Consider the following 16425-nt stretch of genomic DNA (forward strand, 5'->3'; position numbering starts at 1 on the left):
CGATGTTATCAAACCGCCCAGCTTGTTGCTTTTGTGTGTGTGTGTGGATTCGTTGTTAGGAGAGAGAAAACAGTTTTTAAAAGACACAGGAGGAGAGAAAGAAGAAAAAGCTTTCTCCACCTTCCGTCGGCTCGGTGCAATGGCTTTAGGGCTCTCCAGCGTAGTAAGCCCCGAGAGGCAGACGGCTGTCGATGTTTACAATCCCGGGAGCTTCGGGTGCAAGAGTCCTTTACTGACACAATCGCATTCAATCAACTGTTTTCGGGCGAAATTGCAGGTGTCATTATGGAATTTTTTTAAAATTCAAAAGGCGGGCGGGCGGGCAGCCGATCCGACACAAGGGGGAAAAAGCTGCTTATCGCAGGCGCGGGCATCACAAGGCAAAGCCTTCCACATTTAGGGAAGAAAAGGGGGGGAAATGGGAGGGGAAGGGGAGTGCGATTGCAACAGAGGGTGGGCGTTCGAAGTGCGACCCAGAATCCGCAGCTTTGAGACTTCCACATGCAAATTCCACGCCGAGCGCCGCGCTCACAAATGATTTTTAAAGAGCCAAATAAACACTGGAAGGGATCCAAGGCGAGGGAGAGACGATCCAAAAGGGGGAGAATCGGCGAGAGGCGAACGGCGGGGAGAGGCGAGGGAGGGGCGAAGTCCCGGCGGCGGGAGGAGAAAGTTGGTCGGCGGCGGAGGTCGGCGGCAGAGGTCGGGGACCCCCCCCCCCGACACAACCCCCTCCCCGCAGCCCGACTACTCACCAGCGAGAAGAGGTTGGAGTGACAATCCTCCAGGCTCGCCCCGTTCGCCACCCAGTTCGCTGCCGCAGTCATGATCCTCCGCGAGCCCGGCCGCCAGAGCGGGGCATGTCGGAGCGAGGCGTCCGAGGCGAGGCCGGGCCGGGCGGCGGCGCCTCGCCGGGGAGCGCGGGGCGGCCGGGCCGCCGCCGCCGCCGGTGGAGGGCGCGAGGGCCGGCGGGCGGGCGGGAGGCGCCGCGGCGACGCCGCGCTGGGGGCGGCGGGCCCGGGCCGGCGGGGGGGTCCGCGGCGACCGCGCGGCTCCTTCCTGCTCGGGCGGCGGCGGCGGCTCCCGCGGCTCCGGCGGCGGCGGGGGGCGCTGTCCGCGCGGCCCGGCGCCCTCCCCGCCTCTCAGGGCCGCCGCTGCCTCCCGGGCCGCCGCTGCGGGCCGGCCGCCGCCTCCGCCTTCCCTGTTCCTCAGCCGCCGCCGCCGCCGCCGCCTTGTTTATCTCCAGCCACCGACTCCCCCTCGGCCCCCGCCGGCGCGTGAGGGGAGGCGAGCCCGAGTCGCCGCCGCCGCCTCGGAGCCGCCGCCGCCGCGGAGCGCGAACTCGCGAAGGGGGGGGTGCGGACGAAGCCAGCGGGCGACCCCGGCAGCCGAGCGACGTCCCCTCCTTCCTCTTCCTCCCCCACCCCCCCCTCCTCCCCAGTCAGCCTCGCTTCTCCTCCCTCCCGGGGCTCGCTCGCTCTGACAGCAATGGCGGCCGCCGACCGCGGCTCGGCCCGCCATTGGCTGGCGCTGCGTCACGTGACGGGCGCCGGCCGCGCGGGGGGGTGGCGGAGGGGGCGGGGGAGGGGTCGGAGCGGCGGCCGCGGCGGCTCGCTGGCGGCGCTGCTGAGCCGAGTGGGGCCGGATTCTCCGGCCGAGAGAGGGAGGGAGACGGAGACCGAGACGGAGAGGGAGAGAAAGAAGTGCGGGCGACGCGGCTCTGGGGCGGGCGCGCGGGCAGCGGCCGGGCCGGCGGCCTCGCGCCCCGCCCCCTCGGGTGCTTAGACCTCCGCTGGGCGCGACTGCGAGCCCCGGGAATGCCCGTGGAGGTGGCTGCGGAGGACTCGGGGCCCCCTGCCTGTGCCCCGGACCGCCCCGGCCGGCTGCGTGGCAAGGGCTCGCCGTGGGCCAAGCAGAAGATCCAAGTGTTTCGGGGGTGTCTCCTCGAGGTCTCACTCCGTCCTCCGCGTTTTGCAGATGAGAAAACTGAAGCACAAAGAGATTAAGTCACTTGCCCGAGGTTGCACAGCTGGGAAGAGGAGGGGGTGGGATTCGAACCCCTGCACCCAGGCACAGCGCAGCTAAGGTCTTGCGTTAAGGTTTATAAGCCTCACCCAGGGAGCGCTAACTGTGAATACAGAAATGCCTTTCGAGCCCTTACTCCTAGGCACTGTGTGTATGCATTCATTCTTTGCATAAATGCTTCCTGATCTCTTGCTTTGTGCCAGAATATGTATATATTTTTTAAACTACCAGACACTGTACTAGGTCTGGTTGGGAGCAGACCTTCCCTCCTGGCTCCATTCAGTCAATAACCAACATTTCTTGAGCATACAGCATGGGAGTCTGGAGGAATGCCAGTATAAGGAGGCTCTTCCCCAGCCCTCAAGGCCTGTGCTCCCTGCAAAGGTGGGGAAGAGATAACTTCATTAATAAGCCCCCAAACGTGGAAAAGCCATGCAGATTGGATTTAAAAAAGGAAGAATGGGAAAACAGCAGAAAGATGGAGTGTAATAAAAGGAAAGAAGTCTTAGACATGCGAATTGAGCTTTGGAACTACCGCAAATAACTGTTAAAGCAAAACCCGGGAGCAGCATGTAGTATTACCATGGCTGACACTATGTTATAACCCACCGACACTGTTAAAACGAATGTACCTACATTATTTCACATAGTCCTCAGAACAGTCACATAAAGAAGATACTGTTATTATCCTTAGACTACAAGTCAAGGCTCAGAAGTGCAGTGACACCTCCAAGCTCTCCAGTTAGTGAGTGGCTCAAACCCAGGTCTGTGTGGCTCCAGAGCCCAAACCTGAATCCAGAAGGCTCTGTGAGCAGAGGCCTGGAGATGACTTTGGCACCCCCCGTTGTGTTACCTTGACCACCATGGTTCAACTCTCTGACCCTCATTTCTCAATCTGTCAAAAAGGGGTCCCAGTTGCTGACCCACTGACCTCAGGCCAATTTTGTGCATTTCTATTAAGATTTGTTGATGAAAATGTTTAGGAAAAAAAAGTCAAACCACTTTATCAACATGCATGGTGTTACTTCGGCCTGAGCAATCAGACAGTGTGATGGTCCATCATATCCAGGTGTGTTTATATCCCAGGATATCATCTTACACACCTGGTCACCAAATTCTCATTCTTCAGTAAGGTTTTCAAAAGTCTCCCAAAGCAACCTAATATTAGAAAAATGAGAACAGTACATGGACAGTTTACAGAGTAGGAAAGACATATGGATTTCAAATATATAAAAAGATGTTCAACCTCACTTGTTGCAATGGACAGAATGTTGGTGTCCCCCTAAAATTAATATGCTGTAACTTTCCCACTGTGATGGTATTTGGAGATAGAGCCTTTGGCAGGTAATTAGGTCACAAGGGTATAGCCCTCATGATTGGATTAGTGCCCTTGTATGAAGAGACAGGAAAGATTTCCAGCCTTCAAACACTCTCCCTCCCTCCCTCCTAACCTCCCTCCATCTCTCTCTCCCCACCTTGCCCCACCCACCAACCCCCCTGCCCTGTGAAGACAGAACCAGGAAAAGGGTTCTTACCAGGAACCATATTGGCTGGCACCTTGATCTTAGACTTCCCAGCCTCCAGAACTGTGAGGAGTAGATTTCTCCTGTTTAAGCCACCCAGTCTATGGTAACTTGTTACAGCAGCCCAACAAGCAGACTAAGACACTCATCATAAGAAAAACAGCAATTAAAACCATAATAAGGGACTTCCTTGATGGTCCAGTCATTAAGACTCTGCGCTTCCACTGCAGGGGGCGTGGGTTCCATCCCTGGTCGGGGAACTAAGATCCCGCATGCCGTGTGGTGCAGCCAAAAAACAAAAAAAAAGCATAATAAGTATTGACAATATTTTAAAAGCTTAGGCAACTGTGAAGAGAAGCAGAACTCTCACTGTCAGTGGGAATATAAATTAGCACCACAGCTTTGGGTGTCAATTTGGAAAAGATCAAAATTTATAATGGACATTCCCTTTGACCGAGCAATTCTACTTGTAGGAGGTTATCCTACAGAGATACTTGCACAGATGTATAAAGACCTGTAGTGCAAGGATGTGAACTATAGTACTGCTTGTAGAAATCAACTTACATGCCCATTATTTGGGGAGTAGTTAACAGTATAATTTAATCCCATGCAGCCATTAAAAATAATGAGTTAGCACTATGTGTACTGACAGTGCTAACTATCATTAGCACAAAAAGGGATTATTAATTGAGATATCCATGGAAGGTTGCACCAGAGACAATGGTAATATCAGTTGCCTCTGGGGATAGAGAGTCACAGTGGGAAGAGAAATTACTTTTCACTGTACTGTTTACATTTTTTTAGCCAAATATATATATTACCTATTCAATACAATAAGTTATAAACAACACAAATCAATCAATAAAATTGAAAACAGAATAATCAATCAAATAAAAAAGCAAATAAACAATGCAAAAGGGGATAAAAACTTCATCTGGGGAGATTTGCTTGACTGTCAAAGCCAAGGCCCCAGAGTAGAAGAGAAAAGGTCAGAAGTGCAGTGTGCAATTGCCCTGGCAACATAAGTACAGAATGAGGACCCAAGGGAACCAGGTTCTAGTCTCAGATGTGCCACTGAGCGGCCCTGTTATCTTAGACAAGCCTCCCGACTGCTCTGGGCCTCAGTTTCCTCCTGTGTGAAAAGGCAACATGGGTGATCCTCCATGCTAGCTCATTTCTAGCAAAGAAACCCTTGACTCTGCACTGTGGAGATGACTGACAAATATCTGCAGAGTCTTTAATAGAGAAAGCAATGGGATGTGATGGAGAGCCTCAGGAGATAAGATCAAAACCAAACCAAACCCATACTGGTGACTAGGAAGCAGCAAGACATCAGGTACTTCTGAGTCCAGTTCCCCATGTGGGGGGCTCATCAGAAGCATCCTTGTTCATGACCAAGTTTCCCCATTAGTGAAAACGCCTAACTGCCCAGGCAGGAAATAGACGTGCCCCTCTGCACAAGTCTCAGGTCATATTCTGAGAATGACAGTTTAGTTCCCTTTCATGGTTACCAAATGTAATGGCAGAGAGAAGATGGAAGCAAAAATATAACCAGAGGAGGAACCACCCTACTAGAAAGACCACAGGAAGTCGCCACAGCTGCAGGGTGGGAGTATTTTGTAGGAGTTAAGAATACAGCTTCAGAGTAAGACAGACCTGGGTTCCAATCTCTGCTCTGTGGTGCACTAGCTGTGCAGCCTTGAGCAGGTCACTTAAGCCCTGTGACCCCCATTTCTTCCGGTGGGTGGACCTCCTAGAGTGACAGCACAGGGCGAGGTCTTAGGACAGTGCACATCCCCATCGGCAGTGATCAATAAATTATAACAAGCACAATCACTTGTCCATCCTCGTACAATGGAAAGTGGCACCCAGTCACATCACTTGGGGTGTTTTTCCCTTTAACCTCAGGTTTATTGGATTTATCTTGTTGTAAATAACAAAAGTTACAAAATGCTAGCTGTAACAAGTTAAACAACACAGGAGTATGCTAAGGAAAAAGGAACACTCTTTTCTCTACCACTGAATTATCCAAACTCAACCAAATTGTTATGAATCCTTACTCTGCTTCCTACAAGCTCATACCAAATCATGCAATGTAAACACACATTCCTAAGGGAATTTTTTTTTTTACTTTTTATGAAAAAGGGATCATGTCACATATATTACTTTGCAAGCTGTTTTTTTTTTCACTTAATTTATCACAAATATACCTCTAGGCCTATATATCTAGATCCAACTCCATCTTTTATTCGTTGTATAGTGTTTCATAGAACACCTGTGCCATAATTTATCCAATTATTCCCCTATTTCTGAACCTTTGGGTGGTTTCCAGTTTTTTCCTACTATAACTAAGGGTGCAGTAATATCCTTATCCATATATCCTTATGTACTGACACTTTTATTTCTGTAGAATAAAGTCCCCAAAATAGGATTGCTTTTTTATTGTTAATAAATGTGTATTTTTACTGTTAATAAATACAACCAGAAGTCTTTCCCCAAACATTGTAGCAATTCACACTCCCTCAAGCAATACCGGAAGAGAGTATACTTCCTCACCACCTTGCCAGCACTTGGAAGTTGCCAATCTTTTTAAAATTTTTGCCAACCTGATGGTGAAAAATGGCGTCATTGCTGTTTGAATTTGCTTTCCCAAACTCCAGTGAGGTAGATCTTCTCTTAGGTCTCTTGACCATTTGCACTTCCTCTTGAGGTTTTTTTTTTTTTTTTTTGCTATTCAAGTCAGCAGCTGAGAACAAAAAGAGAAACAAAGGCAGTCCCAGTGAGATCAGTCAGGGGTTTGGCACAATGACAAACACCGGTCTTGGGTCCCTCTCACATGGTGTGGACAGGCCATTCATTCCATAATTCCATAAAGACACTTACAGACGCTTCCACGAAGCAGGCCTATCCTTTTCATTCCTTCACTTTCATAATTCAATTTTTAAGTTGAGGTTTTAGGTTCCCTCTGAGAGAATGGTCTTATACCAGTCAAGCTGTGGTGCCTTGGGCAATAACAGCTCCGCTCCTAACCATCAAGGATTTCCTAACTGTTCTAACCCCTCCCCTAAGGCGGTGCAGAGGATGAAGTAAAAACAATAGCAGTTGTTGCTGGCTCGGAGCACGGCTTGAGGTCTGGCGAAGGGCGAGAATTTTAGGGCTGGACGACACCTGGTCCAGATCCCAGCCTTGCCACTGAACTTTTTGACCTCTTGGACGGTGATTTAAACTTTCTGTGCCTCAGTTTCCTCATCCCTAAAGCAGGGTCATCCTTGTATCTGCCTCTTACAGCCAATGTGACTATTCAATGAGTTATTGCACACAAAGCACTCAGCACCCGCCCAACACATAATAGGTGTTCAATAAATGTCAGTGACTCTTCAGACCCAGAGCTTTTTATAAAATGTAGGCGGAGATGGAACTCCAAGAAACACCACCAAAGAGATCATTTAAGCCATGATTTGAGTTTTTAAAAATCCCAATGAGCTTCAATTAACTGTACTCAGTGGCATTTTACCTACACTTACATACAAAGGACTCTTGCTTCTGGTAGTGCTGAGTTTTGAATGAATTTAGCAGCCCACGCCAAATGGCTTTCTAATAGCCAATAATAAAGAAGTGTGTGAATGTCCCCCGAAATTTTTCTTTGACTGTGCTGCCACTTGACCAAAAACAAGTGACCACATGCATAAATTTTCGGCCTCCACTAAGTTGACATATTGCACACTCTGGCCATGGCAGGTGGTGAAATATATTATATGAAACTAAATTCTGTTTCCTCTGGATGGACCCACATATACACATACACTCTCTTGGAATCTGAACGGCCTCACTTACGACAGCCAACTCTGCTTTTAGGGTGAACAAAATCACCTCTAAGAGAAGAGGGTGTCCACAAGGTGGATTCCGTAACTTTTCCTCTCCAGGGTTGTGCAAGTGCGAAGTCAGTGCTCACGAAAGAAACGGCCTGCCTGGGTGGCCCAGAGCCAGACTGTGCACTGGGAGGGGAGATGCCAACTTCTCTGGCAACTGTGCCAGCCTATCTCACCCTTTCTGCTTTCTGTGCTCCAGGCCAGACCCAAGTGTCCAGGGGTTTTGTAAGGAAGAAAAGGTCTTTTCACTGGTGGCCTAAATCAGGGACTTCAGCTGAGGTCTGGATAGGTGAGAAGGCAACTGATGGAGCCGCCCTACCCGTGTGATACTGCTCTTTGAGAAGGGACATCCAGGTCCTGGCACGTTAGACAAAGGCCACCATCCTCCAGGGACCAGACCAGTTCCCTCCAAACTATCTGGCACTTTAAGTTCCCAGCCTGAGAGGACACTTTTCCTGCTCCCTGGCAGAGGGGTGCCAGCTCCTTGCTGGCTGGGTCCCTGCCTGGGGGCCAGATCTTGCTTTTCTGCAACAGATCATTTTATTTAAAAGCAAACCTTAGAAAGAGCACGCTCCTTTGCTCAGGCAGCACTTTGGAGGCAGGAAAAATGCCACATGTGAAACTTGAGTCATCATTTTGTCTTCACGTGGCTTCAGTGACAGGTTCACTGGGCTCCTCCGGTCACCTGGGTTATAGGTTCTCAGCAAGGATGAGTCAAGCAACTCATCTCTCCCGCTTGAGTCTCAGTTTTTCCTTTTTAAAATGGGCTGCCAACCTCTCAGGACGCCGGTGAGTTATAATCCATTGTTTTTTTTTTTAATTGCGTACACAATTTCTCCATTTTCAAATGTGCTGACTGCAATAGTCGGTTGAGGATGGAAATGGAGTATATCTACAGAGTCACTCTGTTGCTATTGTCGGTACAGATCGCTTCCCCAAGGAAATAAATTACATTTCATTCTCTATCTATTGTTTACTTTATAGTCTCTTGATCTTACTTTGCTGACTTCTTGTAGTTTTCCGGTAGCTTGGTTCCCACTTAATCACAACAGCTTCTGTAAATGTTAGCGAGTTGTGTTATGGGGATTTGCTACCGGCATTTCACAACGGTTACTGAACATAGAAGCCCCTTCTTTATTCTACCAAAAATACCTCGGTAAATATTCCCCTCGCTTAAAAAAAATAATAGACCCTTAAAACGATTTTCCAATGAGCAGACTTTATTTCATGTTAACCATGCCGTAACTCAAACCACATTTTGCGTTGTTCTATATTTGTGGTTTTATGAAGAGGTCACTGTTTACACAGCACGTGCACCCCGATGAGCCTGTTCATTATAATCTAATCAGCCACATCTCAAAATCCCAACAGAAGACGGGCTTTCTTCTCCCAGGCAGAGCTGTGTGGTGCAACAGAAGGAGGCCAGTAAAGACATGCCGCCAACCATATACCCAGTTACGCTCCTCCTTACTGTACCATCTTTTCAGGAGGGGGCTGTCTTCTGAATGTGTTTACGGAGCTCATTTTATGCCGGGTATCTACTTGTCAGAACTATCTTATGAGGTAGATCCTATCCCTATCCTAGGATCCTATCCTACCTGAAGCTTGCTCACTGCTGCCATCTGTACTAAGATGAGGTTAGAGGGCTCCCCCATGCTTCGACACCCTCTGCCCCTTATTTGGGCTTCCTGTCTTCTTCATAGGCCCACTGTGCCTCCCCACAAATGTTCCACAGGGGCCTGGAGAAATGCAGCTCTGCCACTTACCAGCCATCTGCTCTTGGAGAAGCAGCCTCACCGCTCTGAGCCTCAGTCTTCTCATCCATAACGTGGGCATAATTATCCTGGCTTCATGGGAACTTTGGTAATAATAATAACAAGCACGGGCATATTTATTGAGCACTTCCCATGTGCCAGGCCCAGGCCCAGGTACTTTAATACCATGAGCTTGTTTAATCCTCCTGTGAGGGAGATACTATTATCATCCCATTTGCAGATTGGGAAAGTGAAGGCTGAGATGGAAATATCCAGAATGTGCCCCCTCCAAGCCTAAGCCACTGGCCCCTCTGTTGCTCCCACCCCCACTATGTTCTCTTTTCCACACAGCAGTCAGAGGGAGCCTAATCAAACCTAGGTCAGATCACGTCACTCCTCTCTGCTCTAAACTCTTCCATGACTCCCACCTCATTCAAGGTAAAAGCCAAACACTCCATCAGCGCCTGCAGGGCCCTGTGTGAGGCCCTTGGCCTCTTGCTCTCTTGCCAGTGTCCCCCATGCATGCTCTGCTGCAGGCCCGTGACCTCCCTGGAGCTCTTCTCACAGACTCAGCCTCAGGGCCCTGGCCCTTGCAGGCCTCTCCTCCCCTTGGCTTAGATGGCCCCCACAGTGGAAAGACCCTCTCGGACCACTGCACCTAAGACAGTGTGCCCCATCCCTCCTTCTTACACCCCTCACTCTGTTTAGTTTTCTCTTAGCATTTAAAATCCCCTGACATATATTTGCTTTTATATATTTTTGCTGTCTCCCCCTCCTCCTATTAGAATATCAGGGTGATAGAATACAAGGTTGGTTTTTTTTCTCCTCTTCGTTCACTACTGTATCCTCAGTGCCTAGAACATTGTTGGTGTTTAACAAATGTTTGTTAAATGAAGGAATTACAAACCGATACTAAGTAGTAAGTCCTTGGCCAGTGCCTGGCGCAGAGCAAGTGTCAATAAACATTGTCTGTTATTATCAGAGGTGTTAAACCACCTTGGGCCACAGACTGCTCTTCTCCATGGCAGGAGGACGGGGGCAGCGCCAGCCCTGAGCCTTACTCCACCTCTGTCCAGAAAAATGAGTCCCACGAGAGCTACCAAAGGGCTGGCTCCCCCCAGGAGCAGCTTAGAGAGGACAGCAGCCCTTCCTTGCCTGGAGGCGGGGCAGGGGTCCCAAGCCAAAGAGGAGGGCGTCTCCCAAGGCTTCTCAGGGGTCTGCAAAGTCACAGTGTATCTTTAATAGCCTGAGCAGACAATTGCCCTCCAGAGCCAGAATCAGAGTCACATGACGTAGCCTGAGCATCTCAGTTGAGTTCTGTGCCTCACCAAACAGACTGGCCTGCACGGAGGATTAAATTCTGTATCATAATTCGATTTTCCCTGTAATTCTGAAAGTAACACATGCCCTATAAAATATTCAAGCATCAAAGAAACGTGTAATTTAGAAAATGAAACACCCCAACCCAGGTAACTTACTGTTAACAATTCAGCGTACTGGATATTCATCTAGATTTTTTTCTTCCCTAAGCATATTCTAACATTTACTATTATTCTTATTACTTACAAAAATGGGATCATACTGTATACAGCTTCTGCACTTTGCTTTTTTCCCTTAATCGGGTTTATTGAGGTATGATCTACATATAGTAAAATCCACTGGCCTTAGTGTAGAGTTCTACAAGTTTTGACAAAACATCTAGGGTTGTGTAAGCCTCACCACAATAGAGATTTAGTACAGTTCCAATATCCTCCCAATTGCCCCTTTGTAATCAACCCCTTCCTCCACCCCAAGCTCCTGGCAATGACTAAGCTGTTCTCTGTCCTTATGTTTTACCTTTGCCAGAATGTCTTACAAATGGAATTACAGAGTACATGGCCTTCCACTCAACATAATGTATTTGAGGTTCCTCCATTTTGTTGCATGAATTAGTGGCTCCTTCCTTTTGTTGGTGTATAATATTCCATTGTATGGATGTACCATGTTTTGTTTACCCATTCATCAGTTGAAGGACATTAGGGTTGTTTCCATTTTGAGGGGATTACAAATAAAGTCACTATAAACATTCACACACAAGTTTTGGGGGTGAATATAAGTTTTCATTTCTCTTGGGTAAATACTCACGGGTGGGATGGTTGGACCATATGGTAGATATATATATTTAACTTTATATGAAACAGCCGAACTGTGTTCCAAAGGGGCTTTTCCACACTCCTTGCTTTTACTTTTGACTTAGCAGATACGTTATTACCTGATAATATGTATTTATTTGTTTGTGAAAAACTTTCCCATCAGAACGTAAGCTCCACGAGGGCAAGGACATTGTCTCCTTTCTTCACCCCTGCATCCTCTGCCTAGAACAGTGCCTGGAACATAGTCTGTGCTCAAGAAACGTCAGTAGGATGAATGAGTTCTGAGCCCACAGACCTCCTTCCGTGTGAGGAAACATAGAACCACGTAATTAACCCGCCAGTGGCAGCGCCGTGGATGTTGCTGTCTGGCTGTGTCTCACTTGTCTCCACTAGTCCCCTTGTTGTGAGTCCTTGGTACCCTTCAGTTTTTCACTTAGAGACGAGACTAAATTGATGGGCTTGCATATTTCTTTGCAAACTTGTGTGAGTTTTTCATTAAAACAAATTCCTGGAAGTAGAATTGCTGAGTCAAAGGATACAAAAGATTGCAACTTGCATAGATTCTGCAAAAAGGTTACACCAATTTACATTTCTGCCAAGAGTGGAGGACATAGCCTGCTGCGAGAGATTATCTGCTTCGCCACAGCCTTACCTACAGTGAGGATGGCCAGTTGGGATAAGTGTTAAATCTCTGCTGCTGAAGGTGTCAGAGTCATCAAGACCAGGGCTTCCTGGATTTTTGGATTTTACACTCTCCAGAAAGAATGGTGGAGACTGACATAAGACAGCTAGCTTCTTGTTTTGCTAAGAAAGGACCAAAAAAAAAAAAAAAAAAAAAAGCATCAAGACTAAAATAAATCTATCTATAAAACATAGTACCTCCTATGGTCTTATAAATAAAAGGATATCTCGCTCCATTGAAAAATTGGAAAGGCAAACTCTGAGAATAAAATCGGTCTAATTGTCATCCAGTTGGACTTGGTTTTTCCATTTCACCGTGAATTGGGGAAAAGAATGGAAAAGAATGCAGCCGGGTCTTGCAGATGAGTTTGGATGGGAGCCTGGTTAATACCAGCAGGCCTGCGTAGGTGACCCTGCAAGGGCTTTACCTGAGAACCACAAAAGGTAGTTGGAAAAAAAATGAAACTGAATGAGGGAAGAAATGAAAGTGTTACAATTAGCTAATTGGACTCAGTTCTTCTGGATGTAGCTTTATCTCCCCCACTGTGCCTGGAGTTCTCCTCCACATCAAAGACCGTTGAACGCCTGGAGAATTGGAACCAATGTTTATGGAGTGCTTTGAAGATGTAAAGTACTGTTTAAATGCTAAGTATTGTTATTATTATTATTACTTTACATTTTAAATACCTTTTTTTGGGTGCTGGTGGGAATTTTTCATGTTTGCCATTTTTATTTTATGCTGAAAGGGAGCCTGTCTGTTAAATCACACCTCTATTCAGGCTGGGGTGGGGTGAGCAACCCAACATACCTTTGGAACACCGAACCAAATTCACTACTCTGTCCTTGTAAATTGTGTTCTCTGGGAAGATGAACGCTGTCAATCCGATGCTGTCAGTTTATATAAGAACATGTCTCAAGATCTAATTGAAATACAGTATCTTTCCAGGCAGGGTTGATAGAGTTATCACATTACAGATTTCATTTGACTCTGCATCTCAATTCATTCCTTTGTATAGTTTCCAGATTTCTTCATAAAACAGAAATTAGACACAGTCTTGACATTAGAATTTCACGAAGAAGCAATCAAATCCAAATTACTTCGAAGGAGGAAAGGACTATAAAAGTGATTAAACAAAATGAAAGGAAAAAACCTTCTGGAGGGCCCTAGTTCATGAATTAATTTTCTGATTTGGTCCTTGGGACAAGTCCAACTTAATTTAGGAGGTTGCCCGACTTAAAACACAAGTAAAGACTTTTGCATCTGTGGCTACTAAGAGCTTAAAGGTAAATATTGTAAAGTTTGAAAGTTTTGTTTACTTTTCATCCTTGTTTTTGTTTTTGGCATAGAACTCAGACAATGAACTCGACTGGTCAGTATCCTTCTCATGTGTTCACCGTATGCTAATAGATTTTTTTCTTTTTTTGAGCATTAATGGGGAGTTTTTTAAATTAAAAAATCATCAACGCTCCAATGAATCACCCGACATGAAACTTGGATCCAGAATGAAACACAGTCATTGGGCCTTCGCAATTTCCTATGGTAACCGAAGACCAAACTGTGTTTTAAAAACTCTTCTAGTAATGAGATTCACAAGAGGTCTCAAGTTACTAAGTGGCTTTGAGCCTCTTTTGAAACCAAGTAAAGGAAAATCTCATTAATTTGAACTGTGCTAATAATGGAATTTGTTATAAGTCAGCCTGGCCTAAGTCACAGTTTACCTTTGCTCTACCTGCGAAGAAAACTTTACCGGCGCGTAAAGGTGGTGTAAGTAGCGTTTCATGTCTTTAAAAGAATCAACTGTTTTAAGGCTTTGAGCACCTCATCTTACCCGAAGAAATTCCTGCCAAATCCAGATGAGTTTTAAATGTTGATTAGAGCAGCCAGGAAGTAATACTACTTGGGAACTCTTTCTTTGTCAAATTCTGCTCTGTACCAAAAGAAAGAAAGGTTCATTTTGTTTAAGGATTCTAAACAGGTCTTTTAATGCAGACGGATCTCTTAACCTGCCCTTCATACATACTGTCATGAATGAATGAGGTTTTATTGAAGCAGTAGCAAAGATCTGTAATTACAACCACCAACAAAGGAAGGAACTCAATATAATGTTCTTTTCCATGACACTTATGTGTGTCAGCCCACGTGCTAAGCACTTTCTGATTTCTTCATGCTGTGCCTGGTAACTAATAGGTTCCTACTAGATGGTCATATTCACTATTAAAGTAATCTGTGTCTTCTTCCAGCTACAGGAGGACATTGACGTCTATTGACCTTATGGATATCAGCGGACAGATAAAGGATGGTCAAAGGAAAAGGAAGAAAATATATATAAATAAAGAAATAGATGGTAGATAGGGATGGATGGATGGATAGATAGATTGATGGATGTGTGGGTGGATAGATGATAGATGGATGAATGGATGGATAGATAGATAGATAGATAGATATTCACAAAGCAAAGAAACAAGGAGAGGTGGCACTTTGGACATGCTAGCCAGGTGTCAGTGAATGGTTTTATCTCCCTCCAATCAAGAACTGTGGCAGGGCACAGTAGAAAGTTAGCCATGAACCAAGAATTACACAGCCCTCCTAGCAACTGCAGCAAGCTGGCTTAGGATTCTGTATTTGCCTCTCCTCTGACGAGGTTCCAAGGCCTCGTTAAACTTCATTTAATCATTTCCCTATGGGCAGACATGTAGGTTGTTATAAGCGCTTTTGCTATTAAATATAAATGCTGTGATGAACATCCTTACAAGTAGGCTCAATTCTAACGGAAGTGAATAGATAGGTAGATGAAGGATGGATGATAGGTAGGTAGATAAACAGATAGATAGGAGGGAAGAAGGAAGGAAGGAAGGAAATAAACAGAGAAACAAATAAGTAAATTGTGGTACGTCTGTACAATAGAATACCACTCAGCAATAAAAAGAAATGAAGCACTGTGATACACAACAACATGGATGAATCTAAAATTAATTATGCTGAGTGAAAGAAGCCAGACTTCTGTATATATATATATATATTCTTCGATTTATATAAGATCTGAGATAGAAAGCAGATCAACAGTTGCCTGGGTGTTGGGATGTGAGGCTGACAGGAGGGATGACAAAGGCGGACGAGGAAGCTTTCTGCCTGGTAATATATCCATCATCTTGATTGTGGCGATATTTTCACAGGTATATACATAGGTCAAAACGTATCAAATTACCAAGTTTAAATACAAGCAGATTATTGCATGTCAGTTATAATTGAATAAAGCTATAAAATAGATGGTGATAGACAGACATTTGGGGGGGTGGTACATTTTAAGGTCAACAAGAGAAAAGAGATCCGGCAGAGACCGGTTTAGTTTGTTGGGCTGGGGACTGGGGTAAAAGGCCGAGACAAGTATAATATGGGCTGCAGCGGGACACCACAGTGTGGAGAGGTGTTTTGGGGGCAGCCTTGAATAGTAGGGCTTCTAGGGATGAGGAGATGGGCAAGGCAAATGGCCTCACATCTGAGCCCAAGCCACAGTAGCTTCCATCCATGGGATGGGCCTCTTCTAGGCCCCTCAGCCCCAATACAGGTGGCCCCAGGGCCAAGCACTGTGCCTGGCACACAGTGGGCCCTCAGTAGATGTTCGTCAACATGAACAGTCCCCATCGAAGCCCCATGCAGTCAGCACTATCACACAGGTGTCCCAAGGGACCCAGCCCTCCTCCTGGCAAAGGCCTGGACCACCTTCCCACTCCTGGCCTGGCCCTGCCTCTGTTCCCACAGTCCCCCAGCCTCTGGCTCTGCCTTCCGGCTTCTACTCAAGCTTGTCTCTTGGACATGACGAACGAACCCACTTCTCCAGCCCTACCCTGGGAGGTCCTCTTGGAACATGGATTCATCCTCTCTTCTGGCTTCCACTGATCCCCACGGTTTCTGTGGAAAGCAGGTTACCTAAGGTGGAGAGAAGGCTGGGGTAGCCCTGAGTTCATGCCTCAGCTCTGCCTCTTTTCAACTTTGTGTCCATGGGCAGATGAATTCCCCTTTCTGAGCCTCAGTTTTCTCATCTGTGAAATGGGGATAATAAGCATTAATAGTATTGTCCATAGGGTGCCTGCGAAACGAAGTCATGAGGGGCTTAGCACACCGTATGGCACACAATAGGCACCGACTAAAAGCTTATTTCGTTTCATTTTTTATAAAGTAGTTAGGAGGTTAAGAGTATGGGCTCTGGAGTCAGGCTGCTCCAAATTCCAATCCCAGATAATTGCCCCTGGGCAAGTGACTTAATTTCTCCAAGCTTCAGTCTCCTCCTCTGTAAACCAGAGATGATGCAACTGCACTGCTCAGCAGCCTGGCAGGAAACAGAGGGCGCACTGAAATCGGGTAATCTGAGGGGAGTTTAATAGAGAGATTATTTGCGCAGGTGTGGGCAGTGCTGGGAGAGATCAAGGCAGAGTGCCGTAC

General features: G+C 46.6%; 1 protein-coding gene and 1 long non-coding RNA gene across 2 annotated transcripts in view; both read right to left on the bottom strand.

The window, feature by feature from the left end:
• The window catches only part of MED13L (mediator complex subunit 13L), a 290790-nt gene extending 289801 nt beyond the window's left edge, over positions 1-989 (bottom strand). The window contains exon 1 of the mRNA XM_079942819.1: positions 756-989. Coding sequence (XP_079798945.1) covers positions 756-827 — 72 coding nt within the window. The 5' untranslated portion in view covers positions 828-989. The remainder of the gene's footprint in view (positions 1-755) is intronic.
• A 5144-nt stretch (positions 990-6133) lies between these two features.
• LOC307197143 lies at positions 6134-15861 on the bottom strand. The gene is made up of 3 exons (XR_013831328.1): positions 15830-15861; positions 13814-13912; positions 6134-6294 (listed from the first exon to the last, which is right to left on the bottom strand). It is a non-coding gene; the product is annotated as an uncharacterized lncRNA (long non-coding RNA).
• Between the last annotated feature and the right edge of the window lie 564 nt (positions 15862-16425).

Source organism: Stenella coeruleoalba (assembly GCF_951394435.1).
Source record: "Stenella coeruleoalba genome assembly, chromosome: 14".
Lineage (NCBI taxonomy): Eukaryota > Metazoa > Chordata > Mammalia > Artiodactyla > Delphinidae > Stenella > Stenella coeruleoalba.